Source organism: Porcisia hertigi, chromosome 7 (genome assembly GCF_017918235.1).
Source record: "Porcisia hertigi strain C119 chromosome 7, whole genome shotgun sequence".
NCBI lineage: Eukaryota > Euglenozoa > Kinetoplastea > Trypanosomatida > Trypanosomatidae > Porcisia > Porcisia hertigi.
In genome coordinates this window covers 504,305-527,807 of record NC_090566.1, presented here as the reverse complement: position 1 = coordinate 527,807, position 23,503 = coordinate 504,305, and the positions used below count along the sequence as shown (strand labels likewise).

At 56.7% G+C, this 23,503-nt stretch overlaps 6 protein-coding genes across 6 annotated transcripts; all 6 read right to left on the bottom strand.

The window, feature by feature from the left end:
• Positions 1 to 8: 8 nt before the first annotated feature.
• On the bottom strand, positions 9 to 641 carry JKF63_06468 (uncharacterized protein; the record flags this gene model as incomplete). The annotated part of the gene is made up of 1 exon (XM_067902418.1): positions 9 to 641. One exon carries the CDS (start codon positions 639 to 641, stop codon positions 9 to 11), a length of 633 nt encoding a protein of 210 aa, XP_067759439.1.
• A 760-nt stretch (positions 642 to 1,401) lies between these two features.
• Positions 1,402 to 1,749, bottom strand: JKF63_06467 (uncharacterized protein; the record flags this gene model as incomplete). The annotated part of the gene is made up of 1 exon (XM_067902417.1): positions 1,402 to 1,749. The coding sequence occupies one exon, from the start codon at positions 1,747 to 1,749 to the stop codon at positions 1,402 to 1,404; it is 348 nt and encodes a 115-aa protein (XP_067759438.1).
• Positions 1,750 to 2,765: 1,016 nt separating this feature from the next.
• On the bottom strand, positions 2,766 to 6,827 carry JKF63_06466 (uncharacterized protein; the record flags this gene model as incomplete). Its single annotated transcript, XM_067902416.1, has 1 exon — positions 2,766 to 6,827. The coding sequence occupies one exon, from the start codon at positions 6,825 to 6,827 to the stop codon at positions 2,766 to 2,768; it is 4,062 nt and encodes a 1,353-aa protein (XP_067759437.1).
• Positions 6,828 to 7,980: 1,153 nt separating this feature from the next.
• On the bottom strand, positions 7,981 to 8,469 carry JKF63_06465 (uncharacterized protein; the record flags this gene model as incomplete). The annotated part of the gene is made up of 1 exon (XM_067902415.1): positions 7,981 to 8,469. One exon carries the CDS (start codon positions 8,467 to 8,469, stop codon positions 7,981 to 7,983), a length of 489 nt encoding a protein of 162 aa, XP_067759436.1.
• Positions 8,470 to 13,517: 5,048 nt separating this feature from the next.
• On the bottom strand, positions 13,518 to 16,873 carry JKF63_06464 (uncharacterized protein; the record flags this gene model as incomplete). The annotated part of the gene is made up of 3 exons (XM_067902414.1): positions 13,518 to 14,119; positions 16,282 to 16,344; positions 16,402 to 16,873. The coding sequence occupies 3 exons, from the start codon at positions 16,871 to 16,873 to the stop codon at positions 13,518 to 13,520; spliced, it is 1,137 nt and encodes a 378-aa protein (XP_067759435.1).
• Positions 16,874 to 19,973: 3,100 nt separating this feature from the next.
• JKF63_06463 (uncharacterized protein) lies at positions 19,974 to 22,634 on the bottom strand (the record flags this gene model as incomplete). The annotated part of the gene is made up of 1 exon (XM_067902413.1): positions 19,974 to 22,634. The coding sequence occupies one exon, from the start codon at positions 22,632 to 22,634 to the stop codon at positions 19,974 to 19,976; it is 2,661 nt and encodes an 886-aa protein (XP_067759434.1).
• Between the last annotated feature and the right edge of the window lie 869 nt (positions 22,635 to 23,503).

The following is a 23,503-nucleotide window of genomic DNA, read 5'->3' as shown; positions in this document are numbered from 1 at the left end:
GAGAGATGTCAGAGCGATTTATCCATGAAGATCGCGCGATAGAGACGACGCTGCCTCGCCGCCGTATTGTCTGGTGCGTGCAGAACACGGAGTGAGTGGTCCGTGCTGCGCAACCCATTGTACGAGATACGGACAGTGGGACATGCGTACTTACCGGATCGCCAGAAGGCGTACGGCTCCACATGGAACCTGCCAACGAGCTCGACAAGGACATCGTCTCCGAGCACCTCAGCGACAACGTTCACGAACTCAGAGGGACCCACGATGTGCAATGTGTACACGTTGCCTTCAGTTTGCGTCCCTGAAGTGGCCGCTGGAGATGACACAGCAGATTCGATCAATCTGAGGGGCGGATGTGGCACCCCAGCGCTACGGCCAGAGCCGTCAACCGGAAAAAAGTTGGATGTGCTCACGGTGCACTGCAGCCCTGCCGAGATACCTGCCGGGAGATTGAGCCTCCCGACCTGCATGCTGTGAATGGCACCCACAGCACGGACAATAGACGACCCACCCCATGCGCTCGCCAGGCCATGAGCAGCACGGGTTGATGATGAGCGGCTAATGCGCGTTGCACACCGCATGGTCTCCGCCGTACACGCCGTGGAGAAAAACTTTGTGGTTGAAGGCACAATCGGGACCATCACAGCGAGAGCACACGGGCCAAAGGCGAAAAGAGGAGCAGAGGAGGAGGAGCCAGTAAGCACACATGTGTAACACCCGCTAGAAAGGTGAAGGCACTAACACACATCGAGCAGAATATGCGCTTGCACCACCACGTGTGGTGTACAGTCCGCTCTCGTCTAAAATAATCCAGAGTTGCGCCGAGACAAAAGAAAAATGACACCTGAGGACCCAATGAGAAAACACGTCGCGACGGTGTGTGCTATGCGCGATGTGGTCGAGGAGACCTCGCGCTCGAACTCACCCCTCCTTTTTTGGGGGGGCGGGAGAGGGGGAGAGGGGGAGAGGGGGAGAGGGGGGGGGGGGGAAGGGGATGCCTGGCGCATTCACCGAGTAAGTGCTGAACAACAGCACGACAGGGAGGCAGAGAAGAGAGAAAAGGCATTACATACAGGAAAACCCCAATACGTATACGTCGAGGTATACAGCGAGAAGTAATTCAAAGCAAGTCAGATCTCGGGCGATTGCGTACCGTTGCGTGTGCTCTGCACAACAACAACATGCAGTTGTGCATCTACACTGCACCTATAGACTCACTGAGCATGCGCTGACACTCTCCCCATCTATTCCCACTCTCTCGCCCCCGTTTTTACCCATATGTGTGTATATCGGAAGAAAGGAGGGAAAAAAACAAAAACACTCGTTACATCATTTTTTTGTTTTTCTCCGACCCTGCCGGCCGTTCCCGCGCATACACGCACACCTGAAAGTCTCGACGCCTCAAGCGATGCGCTTAATAATGTGCACGCCACTGTCGGTAGCAACAATGCCGCTGATCTGCCCCACCTCTAGACTCTTCGTTGCGTCCTCAAATGGCTTCATCATGTCCCCTGGACCAAAGACACCCAAATCACCGCCGCGTGCGTAACTGCCGCAATCGCTGCGACGGTACGCGGCATCCTCAAAGCTGATCTCTCCCTTCTCGATGGACTCTCGAAACTGCTGCAGCTCCCTCACCGCTTCATCCTGCGATATGGTGGTTGCTTGCCCCGTGCGGTGGGACACAGGGTTGCGGCTGCCGCTGTGCTTGATGAGAAGATGCGCTGCCTGCCAAGATGAAGCAGACATGATGTGTGTGTGTGTGTGTGTGTTTGTATTTTTATATACGTTTATATTTTTCTGGGCAGTTTACTGTTGGCTCGATCATCGACTGGACAGACACAGACAGACAGAGAGAGTGAGAGAGAGAAGCGGCAGCAAAAACTAAAATGAGCGGGAGGGCGGGGGAAAAAAAAGAAAGGGAACGTGTGCCACAGCGAGTGACGCAAGCAAAAACAGCAAGGGATTCCTCTCTCTCTCTCTCTCCCGCCCCCCCCCTAACAATGAAGCGGCACGAGAGCCTGCAATCCCTTGGATTGTTGCGCAGTGAAGGAGAAAAGGTGAACACTGTGTAACACAAGCATTCATGTATACGGTGTCGTGCACAATCACTTGTAGGCCACCAGCGGGTACAGCTGTGAGTGCAGAGATCTAAGAGGAGAGACCCCCTCCCCGGGAGATCAGGAGACGGTCCCTCAGTCACGATCACCACCTAGAGGTGTGTGTGTGTGTATCCGTCAAGGACACATCGGTCTCCCCGCCCTCTTCAATGAAAATACGATTTCTTTGCCTATTTCTCTTCCAGTAATTCGCTCACCTTAATCCGCGCACCGGCTATCGTGATGAACACAAGAGTGGAACGGGGCAACCGCTGTCTGCTGTGGTGTGCTAAGATCGCGCTGCTACAGTTCTCCCGAGGGCCACTTCACTGTGTGCGAGAGAGAGGGAGGGGGAGGGGGTGGGGTGGCAAAGGCAGAACGACTTTGACAGATAAACAGAAAAGCAGGAGTAGGAAAAAAAGGGGGTCCCACGACCAGCAAACATAACACACACCGACACAGGCATGGCCACCAACGTACAGACTCAGCCCATCATACTCGTGAAACCGCAGGACTACCCACTCTGCTCTTCACCCCCGCCCCCTTCCCCCACCACCATGTCATTTGCCAGGACCTCTCCGCGCTCGCCCGTGTGTACCTGTGAGCATGCAAACTCCGTACTAGACGGAGCTTCACCCTACCCTCCCCCGCCCCCGACCTACTTTGTCACGCAGCCATTCCATCACTGCCGCCGTTGTGGCTGCACAGGTAGTCCGTGGAGACCACACGTAGCCGCCACGCGAGGGCGTACGCGGCCAGCAGGACGGAGTCGGTGCAGATGACGACGTCCTGGCCAAAGGAAGCCTGCAGGAAGATCGCGTATTCGAGGATGGCTTGTTGTTGGGGAATTTCGCGTGGATCGCGGTTGAGGATGAAGTCCACCTCGCGGCAGGCATCATCGACGCCCTTCACAGCGTCGGCCATCGCCCCATCATTTACTTGAGACCCCCCGTGCCGACGGCGGAGCAGCGGCAGCACCTCCGCGAACCGCAGCCAACTGGGATCCGGCTCAGGAAGTGGACTGCGCTGGTCGGGGCGTTGTACATCGAGGAAAAAATCCTGCTTGGCCCTCTCCATTACTGCAAGAGCCTCCGCTGCCACGTCAGAGGCCGTCAGCAACGGGGCATCGAAGGGACATCCCTGCACACCAGCTGCATCTGCTACCGAGGTGTCGCTCCTCACAGAAGCGTCGCCACGGCGGCAGCATGAGCCGTTTACGGGAAGATGGAGTGACGCAGACCGGCTGAGAGACTCGCTGGTGCTCCGGTAGGCCGCCGCCTCTGTGACGAGTGTATACACACTCAAGGGCACCCGCATCATGTTGTCGCGCTCGCCAAAGAGCACATCAAACGCCACGGCTGACTCCGGCCCTGTGATCAACTGGAAGAGTGAATGCACATCAACAACGATGCGAGTGTTGTAGACGCGATGCAGCGGTATCGCTTGCCGTGTAACGAGGCGCCTTACCATGGATGCCATTGTCAGCAGGGGTGTGATGCGGCGCCGGAGCGTATCTAGCCGGACTGTCTCGTTCATGTCGTCGCTGTCGTCATCAGGCTCCTCGCCCAGTGCAGCATCCGCATGCGCGCGAAGGTTGTTCACCGCACCGGGATTGTCTGACCTCGCACGGCCCTCCGGGGACTGACATAGCGAGTGTAGTCCCTCATAGTTCCCTGAACGTCTGTCACTGCCCCCGTCATGTCGCTCGCCCTCTTTTCGGTGGGGACGGCATTCGAGGCCAGTGTCGTCTGGGTCGAGACGGTCCCCGTCGGCTGAGGAGGGGGAGCAGCAGCAGCTGCTGGATAGCTTGGACGCGGGGGAAGTCATGTCGTTGCGGGAAGTGAGCCTGGGCATGGGGTGCTGCTCTTCGTTGGGGAGGAAGCCCTGCCCTGTCTTTGGAAGAACGTATCCGTAAGGTGTGCAGCTAAAGGCTTCTATCGTCTCCGCAGCCGCGACCGCCCGTGGCACGTGACTACGAAGCCAATGCAGACGCTGCTGTTGCAGAGCCAGAGCCTTATAGTACGCGAGTGCTATAGAGTTGGTGCTCACACGATGGGCATCGAAGCCGTGGAGTCGCACGTACTCCATATCCGTGCACCGGGAAAGCGCTACATACGACTGCCCAGACTCGAACACGTTGGTGAAGTCAATGTCCACCTGTGTCAACGACATCCCCTGCGATTTGTGGATGGTGATGGCGTACGCCAGGATGAGCGGGATCTGCACAGAGCGCGATACCTCGCGCGTACCGAGCATCTCCTTCCACTCCTGTGGCTCCACAATAACCTCACGTGTCGTTATGGAGCCATCCGCAGCGCGCAAGTCGAAAGAGACGACTGGCAGCATCGTGTGCGGCTGGTTACTGTTGGTGCCCCTGCCGACACAGATAGACCGTGCGTCATCGGCTTTGATGCCCTGCGTCTTGAAAAAGTAGCCTCGAGAGAAGCTCAGGAAGTCGGTAATGGTGCCGGTGCTGCCGTTGACGAGCCCCAGTCGAGGATCAAAGTTCTTGATGAGCATAACACGGCAGCCCTTGCGCAGGTGTACGACCTTTGCCAGCGTACCTTCCGGGAAGTCGCCCTTTCCCGTGTGGAAGCCGCGGTACATAAAGATCTCGGTGTTGAGTTGGCGGTAGTACCTTTGGTTCTCCGCGTCCACCTCAGCTCGAGTGGAGCGAAGAATTGTGTAGCCATCAAACGGGGCATCAATGGCGCGACCAAAGCCGTTGACGAGCTCCAGATGCGTTTGCCGCATACCTGTGACCATCCCCTCCCTCTTGCAGGCTGCCGTGCCATGCGCGGAAGCTTCGGCGCTCAGATCCGCCCCTCGCTTGAGACCGAGTCGCACGGCCTCCGATGAGTCATCGCCCTCCTCGGCCTTCATACCTGGAGCGACGTCTGAGCGCCTCACAAAATGCACCCGCTCCGTTGTATTGATCGAGTAAAGCAGCTCAACCGATTCCGGCCGCAGCTCACCGAAGCGCATCTCGTTCAATATGGAGAAAAAGCGTAGGTTACGTTGGCGGAACGGTGTTGTCAGTAAACAAATCTTCGGATTCACTGCCAACCACGACTCCGCCTCGAAGCAAAACTGCGGGCTGCTGCCACGACGCTCGCGCGACACTGGCGGGAGCTGCAGAAAGTCACCCGAGAGGATCAGCTGGATGCCGCCAAAGGGCTCCTCCGGGCGGTTACGCACCTCTCGCGCAATATAGTCGACCAAATCAAAGAAGCTCGGCTCCAGCATTGACACCTCATCGATGATGAGTGTTTGGCAGACACGCCAGCTGCGCACACAACGCTGTTTGGAATAAACGGCACCCAAAAGGCTGTCACGCGTGCTCTTGGCACTGGGGATTCCACAACCGACGAAGCTGTGCAGCGTCGTACCGCTGAGGTTGAGAGCTGCGATACCCGTCGTCGCGGTCACAAAAGTGGGGGAGGCAGGCAAGGCGCGGATGATGGTCCGCAGGAGGTGCGACTTGCCGGTGCCGGCCCCGCCAGTGATGAAGACGCTGCGCTGTTCTCTTACCGCGGTGTGAAAGGCGTACTGCTGTTCAATCGACAGCGCCGGTTCTGATAGAGCAGTCGTGCTGGTGGTGGTGGCAGCAGTGGTCGTCGTCCTCGGAGCCGCTGGCGCCGCCTTCTTAGCCACTGGAAGGTCAGAGTTCTCGACGACCGGTGGCAGTGCGCGCGGGTCTGGAGAGTGCTGTGTACAGCCCCCCTGTAGGAAATTTTTTGTTGAGGTCCACGTTGTGGCAGCCCGGGGGTCAATGGGTCTACCGCCCAGATCCGAGTCAAAAAGGGAAGAGGGACGGAGAGGGAACTCCTCCGGTGCCTCTCCTCCTCCCCCAGCGCCAATCGTCATGGCTGTGGCCACTGCGGCCGAAGGTCCAGTCGGCGGCTTCGACGGCGCTGGACTCACAGTGGACGGCGTATAGAGGGAAGCCTCGCCCATCAACGCAGGCGGGGTGAGCACCGCGACGGGGCTGGGAAGAGAGTTGCTGCAGGAAAGGAGAGGAGCGGGCTCCTCCTCTGTAGGCGGCGCCGATGCAGGAAGTCCGCAGTGGCCCTCGCTACTAGACAGTGTCAGAAGCACCTGAGGCGGGTGCGGAGGTGCTAGCACACAATGTGCGAGTTGCTGCAGAAACGTGGGCACGGGAGGCGTCCCTGGAGAAGTTACGGTGGAAGACAAAGTCATGCAACTGTGAACCTCCTCGGCCTCCACGGCCTTCTCTGCAGCGATGGGATGCCGGATGTGCTCGGTAGCCAACCCCACCGAACTGCGTACGGGAGAGCTGCACCGCCGTGGCAATACACTCATTGCGGCACCGAAATCTGCGTCGAGCGTTGTCACACCTTCCCTGACCACCGTGGTTTGTGCATCGCTGAGGGCAGTGCTGTTAGGTGCCTCCGAGCCCGAAAGCCGAGCATGGTTCGGCTTAAGGAGCGACGAGGAGGACGAGATCAGCGTCACGTTCTGAGCTGAAGCCTCCTCGCTGTATGTGGCACGACTGTGTGAGGAGGACGTCGCCCGTCCGCTGTACCGCATCGAGAGCAGTGGTGCGGGGGAAGTGGAGGTGGGGCTACTGGACTGGAGTGTCATGAGGGGCAGATGAGAGTCGCAGCCGTGTTTGCCACTGTCAAATGAAGGCGCTTGAGGGTCAGCCGTGCTGCAGCCAACCGGTCGCTGCGAATCGTACTCGACAGCGGATCCCTGCATCTCCATGGCACCAAGCGCTGGCAAATGGAAAAGATGTGCGCGCTTGTATAGGGTGCTTGAGCGAAGCTATGTATGCCGACGTGTATAGGGGGAGAGGGAGATGTGCATCTAGTTATCCCGTGGCCAAACCAAGAAAAAGGGGGAAAAGGAGGCGGTGGTGTGCAGTAAGGTGGAGGTAATGGTGGGGGGGGGGGGTGGCTAGGTGGGGTGGAGGTGGGGGAGTACTCAATTCGGTGACGAGAGAGGAAGGGGGTGTCACCTGTACCTCCCACAGAAAAGCAGACCTTTAACAGAGAGAGAAGCACGCCTCACCTTTGCTTGAGAATGTGTGTGTGTGTGTGTGTGTGTGTGTGAGTGAGTGGAGAGAGAGAGATGCACCATGATTAGCGGTAGTGAAGTCTGTACACGAGCGGTGAGCTCTTACAAAATGGGATAGAGTGTCCATGGGAAGTGTAGAGGAGAGCAGTTGTGCTCACCGAGGAACAAAAAAAGGAGTGCGTAGGGAGAAAGGGCGAGGGGGAGGAAGGGGGGGTCTTGAAGGATAAAAGTTGAATAAGAGAGACAGCAAAGAGCGACGAGGAGGCCAGCGCCAGATGGAATGGGTGGGAGGGGAGGGAAGGGGAGAGGGGGGCATCATGAACGCAGATATATCTACACCCACATCCAGCATCACCAGCACCTGAGATGGATAGACGTACACACACGACTCGCCTTTCTCTTTTCTTTTCCTGCTCTGGATTTGAAAGGGATTAAAAGGGAGATGAGAGACGGGGGGTGAGAGAAGGCCAACGCCTAACCTCGCACGTCATTGATGCACCGCTATACCATGGGCGCCGTTTACACACACACACATACATATATATATATATATTCGCGTGCGTGCGTATCGGGCGTACCACCCCCACCCCAGACGCATACGCCGGGTGCGGACGCAAACACGAGTCCCCCCCCATAGCAAGCAGCGAGCATCCCCCCTACACACACACGCAAAGAGAAGCAACATCACAGCAGTAGCAGATAAATGCCTCTTGGCTATCTGAGAAAGGACCACCACCACCACCACCACGCAGACAGCCCTCAGGGCTGCCCCCCGCCCCCACAGTCATTCACAATCATCCACTGCCGCCGCAACACCCCCCACAATGACTTGACCCACGCCCTACTCATCGAACTCGTTTATGCAAGACTCGATCACGTTCAGCAGGTTACCGTTCTCTAGTGCAGCCGCGACGCGCTCCTTGTCGTTGAGCTGCTTATTCACCTGCTCCTCCTGCTCATGGCTGCCCGGTGTGACGTAGATGTCGATCTTCGTATACTCGGGCAATGACCGCTCAAGCTGGAGACGGATACTCAAACCGATAAGTGCGGTGAGGCTGCAGTGTGGCACCGTCGGAGTGAAGTAAACACGGATATGTCGCTTATTCCAATTCACTGTGATGAGGGAGGGCTCAACGACTCTCAGCTGCTCGAGTGAGTTTGGATGTTCAGGATCTCGGATGCGGCGGATCATCTCAAAAACTTCCCATGCGTCGATGGGGTCCTCAGTGTCTTCGTCACCCTCAGCCGCGCGCTCCGCGTCGGTTCGATCCTTGAGGGAGTTATACCGAGGCTCGAACACGGTGGGGTTGGGGTTAGCTAGCGTGGACATGATCAAGTGTGTGGCCGCTTTGTATCGGTTAAAGGGAACTGGATAGGAAGAGAAAGGGGAGGGGAGAGGGGAGACGGGCAGTGAAGCAGAAGAATGACTTTAGCATAAGAGCTCGCAGAACTAGTGGAGGCGCGGCTGGAACACCAATGTAGCAAAACCGTGAAAGGGGGGGGGAGAGTCCTGTGGGGACACCGAGGGGCAGAAAAATAGACACACACACACACACACACATACATATATATACTCATATATATAGATATAGATATGTGTATATGTATATGTGTGTGTGTGTGTGTACATGCGTGTGAATGGAGAACCCCTCCCCCCCCCCGCCTGATATGGAGCGCTACGAGAATTCTCCGAAGCGCAGCAACAGGGAGGCCATTGCAGAAGGCCAATGGTGGAACAGATGTTGTCGCGGGAAGGGGAAATCCCCGTTAAACGGCGCTCTATTGAACGTATCTCTGCTCTATTCCCCCCCTCCTTCGCCAACCCCCCTGGGCCAGACATCGAAGCCCCCTCTCCTCCCTCCCCCCCCCTCCTGGAAAGGACACCCAGAAAGAAAAAACATGATCAAGCGATCCCTCGAACTTCACATGTCTTTATTGTTTTTGGAGGAGCCACATCATTGTAGCAACGACATATTCTTTCGCTCTAGTGTGTACCTTAGTTTTTCTTTGGTCCCTCCCCCTGCGTACTTCGAGTGTGCCGTGGCGGGGGCGACAGAGGGTGCTCTCCTGCGGTTCTGTTTTTTTCCCGTCGAGTATGTGCCTCTCTTCCGCTGTGTAGTGTCTGGTGGTGCCACAGTCTCTCACATCGCACCCCCCCCACCCTTTTTGGGGGTGTTGTTTGTGAAGGCTATTTCTTTTGGTTTTCTTGTGCTCCATCTCACACGGCCCCATCCCATTTTTTTTTGGGGGGGGGGGAGGGCTTCTTGCATCCCCCCGTCACAACAGGCACACATACAAACAGAAAAGACGAGCATACACGGAGATGTTCAACTGCTTCAGAACAGCCTCTCATAGACAATGGAGTGGGGAGTTGGGGAAAGGGGGGAGGGGGGAGGGGAACTAAAAAAAAAAGTGCTCTTGCAGAAAAGATATGCCCGTTCTCCTCCTGTTGTTGTTGTTTTTTCACCCTTTCTGCTTGTCTGATTGCTTACGATGTTTTTGTTTGTTTGTTTGTTTGTTTTTTTAAAGAGGAGTGAGTTCAAACACGGGGAAGCCGCCGCCCCCCTCCCCCCCTCCCCCGCCTCTCTCTCTCCACCCCACCCCACCCCCTCCTCGCACACGGGACAGGGTCTCCTCTCACAAACATTAAAGCCGCTAAGGGAAGCGATAGACATAAACGAGAATAATTACACGTTAGGGGGGTAGCGAAAAAAAGAGGGAAAAAAAAAAGAAAAAAGGCACAAAGACGGTGGCGACAGTCAACAACAACAACAGCGGCGGTGGATAACGGAGGGTGGAATGGAAAAGGAAGGATCAAAGCATGGAGATGAACAAAAAAAGGCACATGCGCGCAGGTGTGCACAGGAATGTGGTAGACAGGCGGGAGGGGGGGGGAGGGGCATCGAACCCCTTGCAAGTCTCCCCCCGATAACATCCGAGCCCTCTCCTATAGTGGTGGCTCTCCCGTATCCTTGACCTAGCTTCAACTACCGCATCACACTAAATCTGTTGATAGTGGAAACCTAAAAGCTGCGACGGCCCTTCGGAGAACCACTGCCACTTGTGCGTCCCTTCGAATAGCTTCCATTGAGGCGATTAGGTGACGAGACACCATTAGGGCGACCCTCGGTCCGCATCGACTTTACCGGTGGCTGCACCTCTTCCTCCTCATCCTCCTCCTCATCCTCATCCTCCTCATCATCATCCTCGTCTTCCTCATCCTCGTCCTCCTCGTCCATGGCGGCGAGGTCATCGCTGTCCATTTCCACATCGGTGTCTTCCTCGTCATCCTCAGAGGACGGAGCGGTGGGGTCAGTCGGGCGCGCCTGCATCCCCTTGGGCTCCTCAGCGATGTCACTGTCGATCACCTCGTCATCGTCGTTGTCATCATCGGATGACACGTCTTCAGACCCGTCAAGGGCACTGTCAGTGTGTTCCTCATCCTCCTCCTCAGATGCCCCCGCAGCTGCAGCAACAGCGACCCTCTTGCGTGCCGGCTTGGTATTCGTGATGGCGTCCACCGGCAGCGACATGGCCTCCTCAGTGCCACTGGCATCATCATCGCTTCCGTGATCCATGGTAAAAGATGCATCGTCGTCGTCATTGAGGTCGAGCTCTTGGCGATAACCGATGCAGTGCGCCGTTGCTGAACCCTTCGCAAAGAAAGTAACTTGCTGTTGATAATTGAAGATGAGATCGGTCGGTGCCTGGAGAACGTTGTGCTGCGAGTCGAGGGAGGCCAAAGCGTACGACTTGCCGTCTGTGGAAACGTATACGGTTGTCTTGCCATTGGCACCGCGCGGTAGAGATACAACAGAGAGATGAAAGCCCGATCCCTCGGGGATCTCCAGTTTGTGCTCCTTCTGTGGGGACACAGAAAAGGCGTGGAACTCCTGCATGGCAATAAGTCTGGAGAAGTGCGTGAGGGTGAAAGTGATGTACACTCGTCTGCGTGCTGTTTTTTTTTTGTTTTGTTTTATGGCAGTGGGGGTTTAAAAAAGAAAAGAAAAAAACAGCACAACACAAACGTTGGGTCTTCAGTGTTGAAGAACCGAACTTTCAAAAGGAAGTTGTACATATGCGTGTGTGTGTGTGTGCGAGAGAGAAAGAGAGACATGGCGAGGGGAGGAAGAGGATAGTAGTACGGTAGGTGTGAGACACAAAGGTCTGGGAAACGTAGCCAGGCGTTACACCGATGGAAAGGGGGGGCGGGGGAAGGTGAAGCGAAGTAATCGTGCCTGAGTCCTGTAATGCGTGGTGATCTCACTGGCCTCCCAGAACAGACTCCAGAAAAGAGGGAGATACAAAATACGTGCTTGGTACACACCTGCCATTCTTTGGAGGGGGGAGGGGGGGGGGGGGGTCCAGGAGCGACACGCAAGGCATGAGGAGCCTAAAACAGACGCACAGAAACCTGTAAAAACATATATGAGGGCGAGAAAGACGCACAATGGCGTGCACTAGTGTCTTGGGCACTCACTCATATTTGTGTGCCCACTCCTTCGCCCGCCACCTTCATTTCCTTCACACGTCCCCCCCCCCCCACCACCACCTCCGCCCCTTTTTTCTTTATTCGCCTTCTCTTTTTTTTTTGCGTCCTCTCAGGAATAGGGGCACATCCATAGTTGTTGTCTTTCACGTAGACACACATATATATATATTTATATATATACGTGTGTGTGTGTGTGTGTTTGTGTGAGGCACGCACACGCACGCTCACCCGAGCGTGAATCAAGGCGGTTACGGATAGGCACAACTCCCTTTGACGACACGTTGAACCCGTTTGTTTTTACTTCTTTGATGTTTTGCATCTCCACAGTGTTTCGTTCTGGTGTTGTATTGTGTATGCCGACTTAACCGATAAAAGAATGAGCCACTCGCAGACACACGCATACGAGCATGACGGGGCAGCGATAGGAAGCGGTGGAAGGGGGGAAAGGGAGGGCTACAATTTTTTTTTTAATCACTGGTGGAAGAAACCGAGAAAAACAAGGAAAAAAAGACTCGCTCAAGAACGGCGGCGCGGAGTTGGTGGACGTCTCTCTGATAGTGCGCTGCCGTTTGGTACTTTTTTTTTTCGCTGACTATAAACCGAAAATTACAAACAAAAAAATCTCCACGCATCGCACCGCACCGCCCCCCCCCCCTCCACCACCTTCTTCTCTCTTTTGTATTCCTTGTTTATCATTCACTCCTCCGTGCTGCTTTCACGATCCGCCCATCTCTCGCACCCACCCACCCCCCACCGCATGCGTTTCCCTCTGCCACCAACGCCATCTCCCCCGCTCCGCCAGGCTGCCTGCTCCTCCACCACTTCACACACACACACACACACACATCGTACACACATGAAGGCAGAGAGAAAGAGAGAGACAACGGGACAGAGAAACAAAAAAGGAGGAGGAGGAGGAGGAGGAGGGAGGGAGACACAGAGGCCTTCCATCGAATTAAAGACAGTGGAAGTATAAAATAGACTTGTGTGGAGGCACGAGAGAACACTTCGAGAAGCAAAAGGAAAAAAACATCGCGATGGAGGGGGAGGGGGACGGGGGAGGGACTTAATATCGGCGATTACCCTCAACACTTTTCGACACACCCACACCACACAAAAGCTCATGAACACGTGTATGCAGACACGCTACACACGCCAAGACCAAAGCCATAACACAACAGTGAAGGGTTATCATCGTGGAGCAAAATAGTGTGTATTCTCTACCTCTGACAAGAATCCCCGACACCTGCCTGTCATTCCCAACAGACAAACCGCTGACCCACACGCAGTGGGCCGATGTCCGTCTCCGTGTGCTGATCCGCATCCGCGACCTCCATCAGTAATCCGTGACTGGAAGTCAGAGTTCGTGCGTCAATTTATCCCACTGGGAGACGACGGGGGAGGGGTAGAGAGTCGATGGGCGAAGTCGGCGAGAGGAGTTGGGCGCCGGCACACGACCAGCCGATGCGCAACCCCACCCCCACCGGCCTCGCCGCTTTTGTGGTCGGTGTTCCTTGAAAGGAATTCGAGTTAGTGAACAGGCGGCTTCTGCCCCCCCCTCCCCTTGGCTCCTTTACGTTGGCGCTTAAGTTATTGGAGAAGGGGGGAGGGGGGGGGTGGTGATGCCAAAAGAACAAACGTCAAACAAGAAATTTCCCAAAATAAACTGCATCATGGGACGAAGATGAGCGGAGGGTGGGGCGCCTCGAGCGCAGGGGGATTTAAGGAATTAGTGGAGCGAGACGACGAGAGAGAGAGAAAGAGAGCGCACGGGAAAAAGCCATTATTGCACCTCTTCACCTCTCCCCCTGGTACCGACGTGCTGTGACGAGTCCTCCACTCTCACCGTGGACTCGTCACCTCCCTCAAACAAACAAGAAACATGGCTAGTAGCGGCCACGGTTTCCGCCGCGACCGCCGCGACCGCCACCGCGGTTGCCGCCACGGAAGCCGCCACGGTCACCTCCACGACCACCACGGAAACCGCCACGGTCACCTCCACGACCACCACGGAAGCCGCCACGGTCACCACCGCGACCACCACGGAAGCCGCCACGGTCACCTCCACGACCACCACGGAAGCCGCCACGGTCACCACCGCGACCACCACGGAAGCCGTCACGGTCACCTCCACGACCTCCACGACCACCGCGGTCACCACCGCGACCACCGCGGTTGCCGCCACGGAACCCGTCACGGTCGCCGCGCTCCGTACGCTGGAATTTCTGCGGTACATCGTCGTCGTCGTCGTCGTCATCCTCGTCATCATCGTCATCCTCGTCATCGTCATCCTCGTCGTCGTCATCGTGCTCGTCGGTGTCGTCGTCCTCACCCTCCTCGTCGATCTCCTCGTCGATCTCCTCGTCCTCTTCGCCCATGTCGCTGTCATCGAGGTCGGCCGGGGGCATATTCTCGCCCTCCCCATCCTCCTCCTCGTCATCCTCCTCGTCATCCTCCTCATCATCCTCCTCGTCGTCATCGCTGTCCTCTGCACCAGCAGTGGCGGCACCAGGAGCCTTGGAGACGTCGTCGCTCCCCTCCTCGGACACCTCCTCGAGGTCGTCGTCGTCCTCCTCCTCGTCCTCCTCACCCGACTCGCCGGCCATGGCATCCATCATCATATCGTCGTTACCAACCGGCTGCACGTAGCCAGTGACGTGGACTGCGCCGGCACCCTGCGCGGAGAAGGACACATCCTGCGCCTCGGTGAAGACGAGGTCAGTGTTCATCTGGTAGACGCCCCTCTTGGGGTCCAGCGTCGCTATCGTGAACTGCTTCCCCTCGAAGGACACGACGAGGGAAACAGCACCAGTTGCGTTGGCAGGCACGGCCAGTTGTGTCACGCGCAGTGCGCACTCCTCCGGGATCTTCGGCTTCACCTGCTTGCTGGCAGCCACCACAAGGCCGTAAAAACCCTCCATCATGAAGACCAAAGAAGAATTCCTTGATTGAAAAAGGGGTGAAGAGAGGGTGGGAGGGTTGAGTACGTGCGGGCACGCTCGTGAGATCAGGATTGTTAAGACGAGAAGGCGAGGGGAACCAATATTTTTAAAAAGGGAGAGAGGAAAGGAAGGGGGTCCGTCACGTCCTTGTTTTAAAGGAAAAAAAACGATGAGACAATTTTACTGTGCGGCAGCGGTTTTTTTGTAAAACAACCAACGCAAATCGATGAGGAAAGGAGGAGGAGGAGGGGAAGAGAGGGGGAAGGTGAGGGGAGGGGAGGGGAAGGGAGGGGAAGGGAGCGGTCGGTTAAAGAAGATACGCGCAGATATCACCCTGAAGTATCACAAATCCCTTTGTTTGTGGTTTTTTTTTCTGTTTACACGCGAGGGTTGTTTAACGAAGAGTACGGGGGGAAGTTGCGTGACTACACGTACACGGCGCAGAGAATAATTATGTGTGTGAGGGAGGGAGGGAGGCGGGAGGTTTGTCGTGTGGCCCCCCCCCCGTATGCCCACATCGCACAGTTTGATTGCCCATGGGCGTGATGAACCCGGTGGACGTGAGGCGAGAGGGGACAAACACACACACACACCACCCAAAAAAAAGGCATGGAAATCCGTGAGAAAAGGGGGTAGACAGTGGGGAGAGATGGCAGGAGAAGGGGAAGAAGGGCAGAAGAAGAGACCAACACAAGTCAACAGACAGACAAACCGCTGACCCACACGCAGTGGGCCGATGTCCGTCTCCGTATGCTGATCCGCATCCGCGACCTCCATCAGTAATCCGTGACTGGAAGTCAGAGTTCGTGCGTCAATTTATCCCACTGGGAGACGACGGGGGAGGGGTAGAGAGTCGATGGGCGAAGTCGGCGAGAGGAGTTGGGCGCCGGCACACGTCCAGCCGATGCGCAACCCCACCTCCACCGGCCTCGCCGCTTTTGTGGTCGGTGTTCGTTGAAAGGAATTCGAGTTAGTGAACAGGCGGCTTCTGCCCCCCCCCTCCCCTTGGCTCCTTTACGTTGGCGCTTAAGTTATTGGAGAAGGGGGGAGGGGGGGGGGTGGTGATGCCAAAAGAACAAACGTCAAACAAGAAATTTCCCAAAATAAACTGCATCATGGGACGAAGATGAGCGGGGGGTGGGGCGCCTCGAGCGCAGGGGGATTTAAGGAATTAGTGGAGCGAGACGACGAGAGAGAGAGAAAGAGAGCGCACGGGAAAAAGCCATTATTGCACCTCTTCACCTCTCCCCCTGGTACCGACGTGCTGTGACGAGTCCTCCACTCTCACCGTGGACTCGTCACCTCCCTCAAACAAACAAGAAACATGGCTAGTAGCGGCCACGGTTTCCGCCGCGACCGCCGCGACCGCCACCGCGGTTGCCGCCACGGAAGCCGCCACGGTCACCTCCACGACCACCACGGAAGCCGCCACGGTCACCTCCACGACCACCACGGAAGCCGCCACGGTCACCACCGCGACCACCACGGAAGCCGTCACGGTCACCTCCACGACCTCCACGACCACCGCGGTCACCACCGCGACCACCGCGGTTGCCGCCACGGAACCCGTCACGGTCGCCGCGCTCCGTACGCTGGAATTTCTGCGGTACATCGTCGTCGTCGTCGTCGTCATCCTCGTCATCATCGTCATCCTCGTCATCGTCATCCTCGTCGTCGTCATCGTGCTCGTCGGTGTCGTCGTCCTCACCCTCCTCGTCGATCTCCTCGTCGATCTCCTCGTCCTCTTCGCCCATGTCGCTGTCATCGAGGTCGGCCGGGGGCATATTCTCGCCCTCCCCATCCTCCTCCTCGTCATCCTCCTCGTCATCCTCCTCATCATCCTCCTCGTCGTCATCGCTGTCCTCTGCACCAGCAGTGGCGGCACCAGGAGCCTTGGAGACGTCGTCGCTCCCCTCCTCGGACACCTCCTCGAGGTCGTCGTCGTCCTCCTCCTCGTCCTCCTCACCCGACTCGCCGGCCATGGCATCCATCATCATATCGTCGTTACCAACCGGCTGCACGTAGCCAGTGACGTGGACTGCGCCGGCACCCTGCGCGGAGAAGGACACATCCTGCGCCTCGGTGAAGACGAGGTCAGTGTTCATCTGGTAGACGCCCCTCTTGGGGTCCAGCGTCGCTATCGTGAACTGCTTCCCCTCGAAGGACACGACGAGGGAAACAGCACCAGTTGCGTTGGCAGGCACGGCCAGTTGTGTCACGCGCAGTGCGCACTCCTCCGGGATCTTCGGCTTCACCTGCTTGCTGGCAGCCACCACAAGGCCGTAAAAACCCTCCATCATGAAGACCAAAGAAGAATTCCTTGATTGAAAAAGGGGTGAAGAGAGGGTGGGAGGGTTGAGTACGTGCGGGCACGCTCGTGAGATCAGGATTGTTAAGACGAGAAGGCGAGGGGAACCAATATTTTTAAAAAGGGAGAGAGGAAAGGAAGGGGGTCCGTCACGTCCTTGTTTTTAAGGAAAAGAAAATGATTAGACAAGTTTACTGTGCGGCAGCGGTTTTTTTTTAAGCAACCAACGCAAATCGATGAGGAAAGGAGGAGGAGGGGAAGAGAGGGGGAAGGTGAGGGCAAGGTGAGGGGAGGGGAGGTGAGGGCAAGGTGAGGGGAGGGGAGGTGAGGTGAAGGTGGGGGAAGGGAGGTGAGGGGAAGGGAGGGGAGCGGTCGGTTAAAGAAGATACGCGCAGATATCACCCTGAAGTATCACAAACCCCTTTGTTTGTGGTTTTTTTTTTCTGTTTACACGCGAGGGTTGTTTAACGAAGAGTACGGGGGGAAGTTGCGTGACTACACGTACACGGCGCAGAGAATAATTATGTGTGTGAGGGAGGGAGGGAGGCGGGAGGTTTGTCGTGTGGCCCCCCCCCCTCGTATGCCCACATCGCACAGTTTGTTTGCCCATGGGCGTGATGGACCCGGTGGACGTGAGGCGAGAGGGGACAAACACACACACACACCACCCAAAAAAAAAGGCATGGAAATCCGTGAGAAAAGGGGGTAGACAGTGGGGAGAGATGGCAGGAGAAGGGGAGGAAGGGCAGAAGAAGAGATCAACACAAGTCAACAGACAGACAAACCGCTGACCCACACGCAGTATGTACGACGTAGTTATTGCAAGAATAAGAAGTCGAATGCCGATGGTTCGAGAAGTACAGGCGCGTGCAGTGTTGCTTCTTATGCATCTTTGCCCTCAGCAGCAGCAGCAGCAGGAGAGCGCTTCAGCACACCAAAAACAAGGCGTCCTGTCGAGCACGATCTGCTGCTGCCTCCGAGAGGTCCTCATGATGGAGACAACGAGTCCCGTAATAGAAAGGGCAAGCCTGCCCGTAAGTTATAGATGGATGTGTGTTACATGTGTAGAGGTGAAGTGGCTTGATGGTGCACATACGCCTCACTCGCTGCGCATGTATTGAGCGATCAGAAAAAACGACGTGGTGATGTGTGAGAGAGAGGCGTGGTCGCAGTTTTGTCAGCCCTTCATCTGGCTCGGCCTTCTACACCAGCCCCTAGGCACGCGTAACCGTCACGCATACAGACACATTCTCTTTCACACGGGAACTTAGCTTCATCACCACTTAATCGCTTGAAGTCCAGATGATCAGGACATACCAAAAAGAAAATTGGATGTAAGCCCGCGCACCATCAGCGGAAGCGTGCACTGACGTGGCACTCCCCACAGGAGGCATACAAACGCCTGGCATGGGAAGAGAGACGAGTATACCGAACAGTTCAGGAAAAAAGGGGGTGTGCAAGCAGACGCATACCCATGCATGGTGTGGCACATGCGCGCTTCCGCGAGACAGGTCCTCCCCACACCACCACGCACCCCCCCCTCCTCCAAAAAAAAAGTCTGCGTTACGCGTCATCTCTGTTTGCCACGTCATCCTCATCATCTTCATCATCATCCATCTCCTCTTCCTCCTCGGCTAGCTGCGTGTACCCAACAATGTGCACAGATCCCGTTGTGCCCTCGCATGTGAACGTCAGTTCTTGCTTGCCGTTGAAGAGCATGTCCACGTTCATGTGAAAGAGCGCTTGGCGTGGGTCCAGTGTGGCGAGCACGAAGGACTTACCCTCTGTCTTGACGAGGAGCGTGATAGCGTGAGATGCGTTAGGCGGCAGCGCCACCTGTGTTACGTGCAGCAGGCGGTCAGCCGCAACTTTGAGTCGGGATGTCTTGCCGACGAAGACCTCCATGCCGTAGAACTCCTCCATGGCACCACAGCGACGACGAGAAAGAGTATTTGTTGGTGGGTGGGTGGTTGGGTGCGGGTGTGTACTGGCGCACAGCGAAGAGAGGCGGAGAAGTTACAGGCCGCAACGTGCTCTACGGCAGATCCTGCACGTGGGCAGTGAAAGGTGTGAGATTCAGATGCACGCACAGAAGAGCAACAAAGAAGTGCAGTTGAAATAAAAGGCGGAAGGAAACAGCAGGGGGGGGGTGATGCGCGCAAGACGCTGGTTGTCAAGAGGCGCAACAACAAAACTGCGATGACCCACACACAGGACAGACGCTTCCACCCGGCGCATTCATTTGGACGGGAGGAGGGGGAGAAGGGGAAGGGGAAGGGGGATGACGTCGGTTTGAGAAAGCGGAAAACGTGGAGACACAAACCCCGCACAGTGCCATCGGAGAAGCAAAAAAAGCTCTAGCTGATTGATCAATGCGCACAGAGCGAATGAAGGGGAGGGGAGGGGGGGGAAGAGGCTTGAGATTCGTGTGTCTGCGCGCGCGTCCCGACTGCATCATACCACGCATGTCAGTGACCTTTTTTGAGCACCGAAAAAAAAAAGCCGATGTTCCTGAGGGAGAAAGACGGGTGGAGCCGCAAAAGAAATGAGTTGCAAGCGGGGAAGGAAGGGAGGTGATTCAAAATGTTAGATAGCTTGCGCCTACATCTCTCCCCTGTACTCAGAAGAATCCGGAAAGGAGGAGATCAAAACACAAGCCTGCCCAATGTGCAACACAGCCTCACCGTAGCCTTTCCACGGCCCCCTCTCCTCCCCCACTCCCCGCCTCCCTCCTCCTCTACCGCTTCCCACCGCGCTCCCCCATACCCTCGATCACCACCACCTTTCTCTACCTGTGTTTTTTTTCCTCCTCCTCCTCCTCCGGCCTCTCACTCCCCTGCTTTTCTCTGACATCGGTGTCTCCTCCTTCTTTGCGCAGGGTACAGATACACTCGTCAAATACGACGTCATTCGATACTCGCGATTCGTTCATATATGTATGTATGTGTATGTGTATGTGTGTATGGAAGGGGGGGAGGGGAGGGAGGGGGAGGGGAGGGGAGGGGGAGGGCTCTATGGTGTGTATCGTGGAGCGCACGTGAAGGAGGCACCCTTAGAAGAACGGGTGTGTAAAACAAAAAAATCAGCTCGATTCAAACCGTCTCCACCGGTGCGCACCTGCCTTGGCGTCTTGCAGCAAAGGCTTCCGTGATAGTGTTGGTGGGAGGGGATGCTGCTGGGGGAGGGGCGGCAACTTCGATGCGCCAAGTGACGATAGATATGCAATCGCGATCGTGTGCAGCAGCCACCTGAATCAATTGGTCACGCGCAGAGGTCACCACGAGACCGTTGCAGGCATCTTCAATAGGGATGGCGGAAGACATCGAGTAGCACGAATTACCTTTGCCAGGCGTTGAGTCGTCTTTCTTGCTGTCCGTGTCGCCGGCCTCCTCCTCCTCCTCCTCCCCCACAGACCCTTCCGCCTTGGCAACAGCAGCGGACGGTGCGGCTTTTGCAGCACGACATTTGACTGCCGGGGCAGTCGTCTTTTTCTTGGCCACCTTCGGTGCAGATCGGGGTCGTTTCTTCCCACCACCGACAGCAGCAGCAGCAGCAGCAGAAGCCGACAAGTGCTGCGACAACGCCATGGCGTCACAATCTTCATCTGCCAACGACACGTCGCCTTTGCCGGCCACACCTTCCCGCTTGCTGGCACGAGGCGAGTCTGTGCGACTTTCTTTGGGACGCTCTGCAGTGAGGGATTCTGTAGGAGGAGCGCGCCCGGGTGCCCCGCCCTCCTCCCTGACGACTGGCGTGCCGCGACGGCACAGCTTAAATGTGGAGTGGGGGATGTATTGGCTCACCGTTCGGTCGAGCAGCACTACTCGGTTGAGGCTGTCCACTACAACCTGCCAATGCTTTGTGTAGCTGCGCCGACTCACGTACTTCTCGGCGAAGGACTGCAGGACAGCAGGGCTGGAGGCGACGTGGAGAATTGGAGACTCCAGCCGCACCATCCGGTCGTGAGTCAGGCACGGATCCACTCGATCCGTGAGGCCGGCATCAGTTCTTTTCTTCAATATTGCAGTGCGCCGCTCCGACTCCTCGGCGGAGGAGTTGACGACGCGCAGCCGTAACAGCTTTCGTGAAATCGTGCAGACCAGTGGTCCCAAATCGGGCTGCACTGTCGCACTCACATCGAGGATTGTATCGATCCCTCGGAGGACGGCGAAGTCTTCCACAACGCCCTCTGCAGCCACCCCCAGCTTGATCACAGCAGCAGTGGGCTCATAGAGCGAAGAGCACACAAGCACGCCATCGTTGAGGCTTTCGAGGGTAGCCGTGAGTCGCGCCCAAGGTGGTGGTGGTGAAGAGGAGTCCGTAGAACGATTCCGTGCCCGCGCTGAATGAAGCGCAGGGAACACCGCTGCGAGGCGCATCACTGGGTACAGAGCGCTCCCATAACCCCGTAGCGAGATCCAGCGCGCAATCCCTTCTACTGCACCAGTCGACATGTCGAGGTGGCACAGCAGCACCCCGTGCTCGGCCGTGCCGATGGCGAGGAAGGGGCGATCGAATATCTCCGCAATATCCAATGGCACGACACCCCGTGGCATTGCGTAACTGTGCACCTGGGACATGGGACTCAAAGTAGTGGAAGGAGTGCTGTCGCCATCAAGCGCCAATGATGCTCGCGGTTGTGCTGCGCCGCTGTGCTGGTCTTTTCCATGAGGTGCGTGGAGGGTTAGCAGGCGCTCCTCGCATGGCAGAGAAACAACAATACGGCCCGGGATCTGTGAGAGCCAGCGAACGCGGAACGGGATTGAGTAGAAGAAGAAGGTCAAAACTTTCTTGGGTGTCAAACATGAGCCCCGCAGTGATCTTGATGACGGCGCTGGTGAGGTTGATGGTGCAGCTGCCTGACCATGACCATGCTCTGCCGCTGACCCTAGAGGTGCCCCGTGTGCCGCCTCCTCCTTCCGCTTTGCACATTGCGGTACTAAAGTGCGGCTATGCGTCGCCAGGCTTCCACCCCCACAACCTCCCACCCCTTCACCGGCCCCCCGGGCTGCGCCGGGTCCCAGTGAGATGCGGGATAAAAACGACGGCTTCCTGAACGCCTGCGTGCTGCGTCGAGACGGTCCGATCGCCATCTCGCGACGCTGCCGGACCGCCCCCTCGATGCCTAAAACCTCGCCAACGACGAGCTCGGCGCAGTACGGCGGTGGGTGGGCGGTCCGCTGCGATGACGACAAGGGCAGCGCTTGTGCCCCTCGCGTAGGTGGTTTGAAGGCTGTGCGCCAGAAAGCTGCACCAGCGCTGTCTGGTAGCTGCTCAGGTTCGCCAAGCTCGATCAGGGGCCAGAGAAAGCGATGACCTGGCGAGAGAAGCAAGCTGACGCGACGTGTCTCATGTCCGCCTAGAAAGGGGTCGCCAGATAAGTCCAGAATGAGCGTTGGCCGCCCGTAGCGGCGTCGATCACGCCAAAGCGGTGATGCACTGATGTAGTCCGGTGCATCGGGCACCTCATCTTTGGTGGCCTCTTCGTTCCCTTTCTCTATTTCCTCTTTGTCCTCTCCCTGCCCCCCTTTCAAAACACTGCCTTCGAGGGTTGTCGCTGAGCCCAGAACATCTTGGGGGGTGCCAGCGGTGCTGACAACGCGGGGCGCGGTCTCGCGTTGCAGCACTGGCCACGGCCACGTCACCTCGAACTGGTGTGTGAGCGTCGGTTTAAGGGAGCGCTTGCAGTGAATCGAGAAAGTGCACCTCCGCTGCGGCTCGCACCCAAGTGGAAACGATGGTGGCGATGTCATTCTTTTGAAACGACCAAGAAACGAAGAGGACAACAAAAGTGAAGCCCTGCAAATTCACAGATGCGAGAGTGAAGAGGGGACGTGTGAGTGGCCTCCTCCTCCTCCCTCCCCCCTCCTGGAGATCGCGGGGTGTATGGGGATGTTCGTGCACAGAGTACTGTGGCTGGGCTGAAGACGGGGATGGGGGGAGGGGAAAGAAGGAAAGCGAGACGGTGTACCGTCACACACTTCTTGCACAAGAAAAAAAAAAGACAGTAGCACGGTCACACACCCTCCCCCTCTCTCCAAGACATGAGTTACGTTTGATGGACACAGAGGCAAACATATAAAAAAAAAAAACGTTTGTATACGTGAATTCAGACACATGCCATCCGAGGCAATTACAAAACAGGATGAGGGAGTGGGAGGTGGGAGGTGGGAGGGAAGGCGTGACGAGAAGGGGAAGGGGAAGGAAAGGGGAGCTGAAGAAAGCATTAAAAAATGTGACACGGGTTGAGAAAGAGACAACACCTGTCATTGGGCACCATGGCGCCAAACGCGGGAAATCCCCATACGTGTCGCTGAAGATATCTGTAGAAACATGAGATCAGTACATGAAAAGGATGAATGTGGATGACACACTGAGAGAAAAGGGCAGGAGAGAAGGTTGTCCTGTCACCACCAGGGTGGCTCCCCTCGCGGCGCTCCCCGTTCGCATGAACGGGATTTTTTTTGTTTTGATGATGGTTTGTTCTAGCGTGGCTTTGTTGCATCAGCAGTACGAAAGGGGGGGAAGGAGGAGAGGGCAATCAGCGGTGTCCTGTGAAGACTGCCTGGTTGGCTGCACTAGCGGAAGCACAAATAAGACATCGACAGACGCATCATGCATA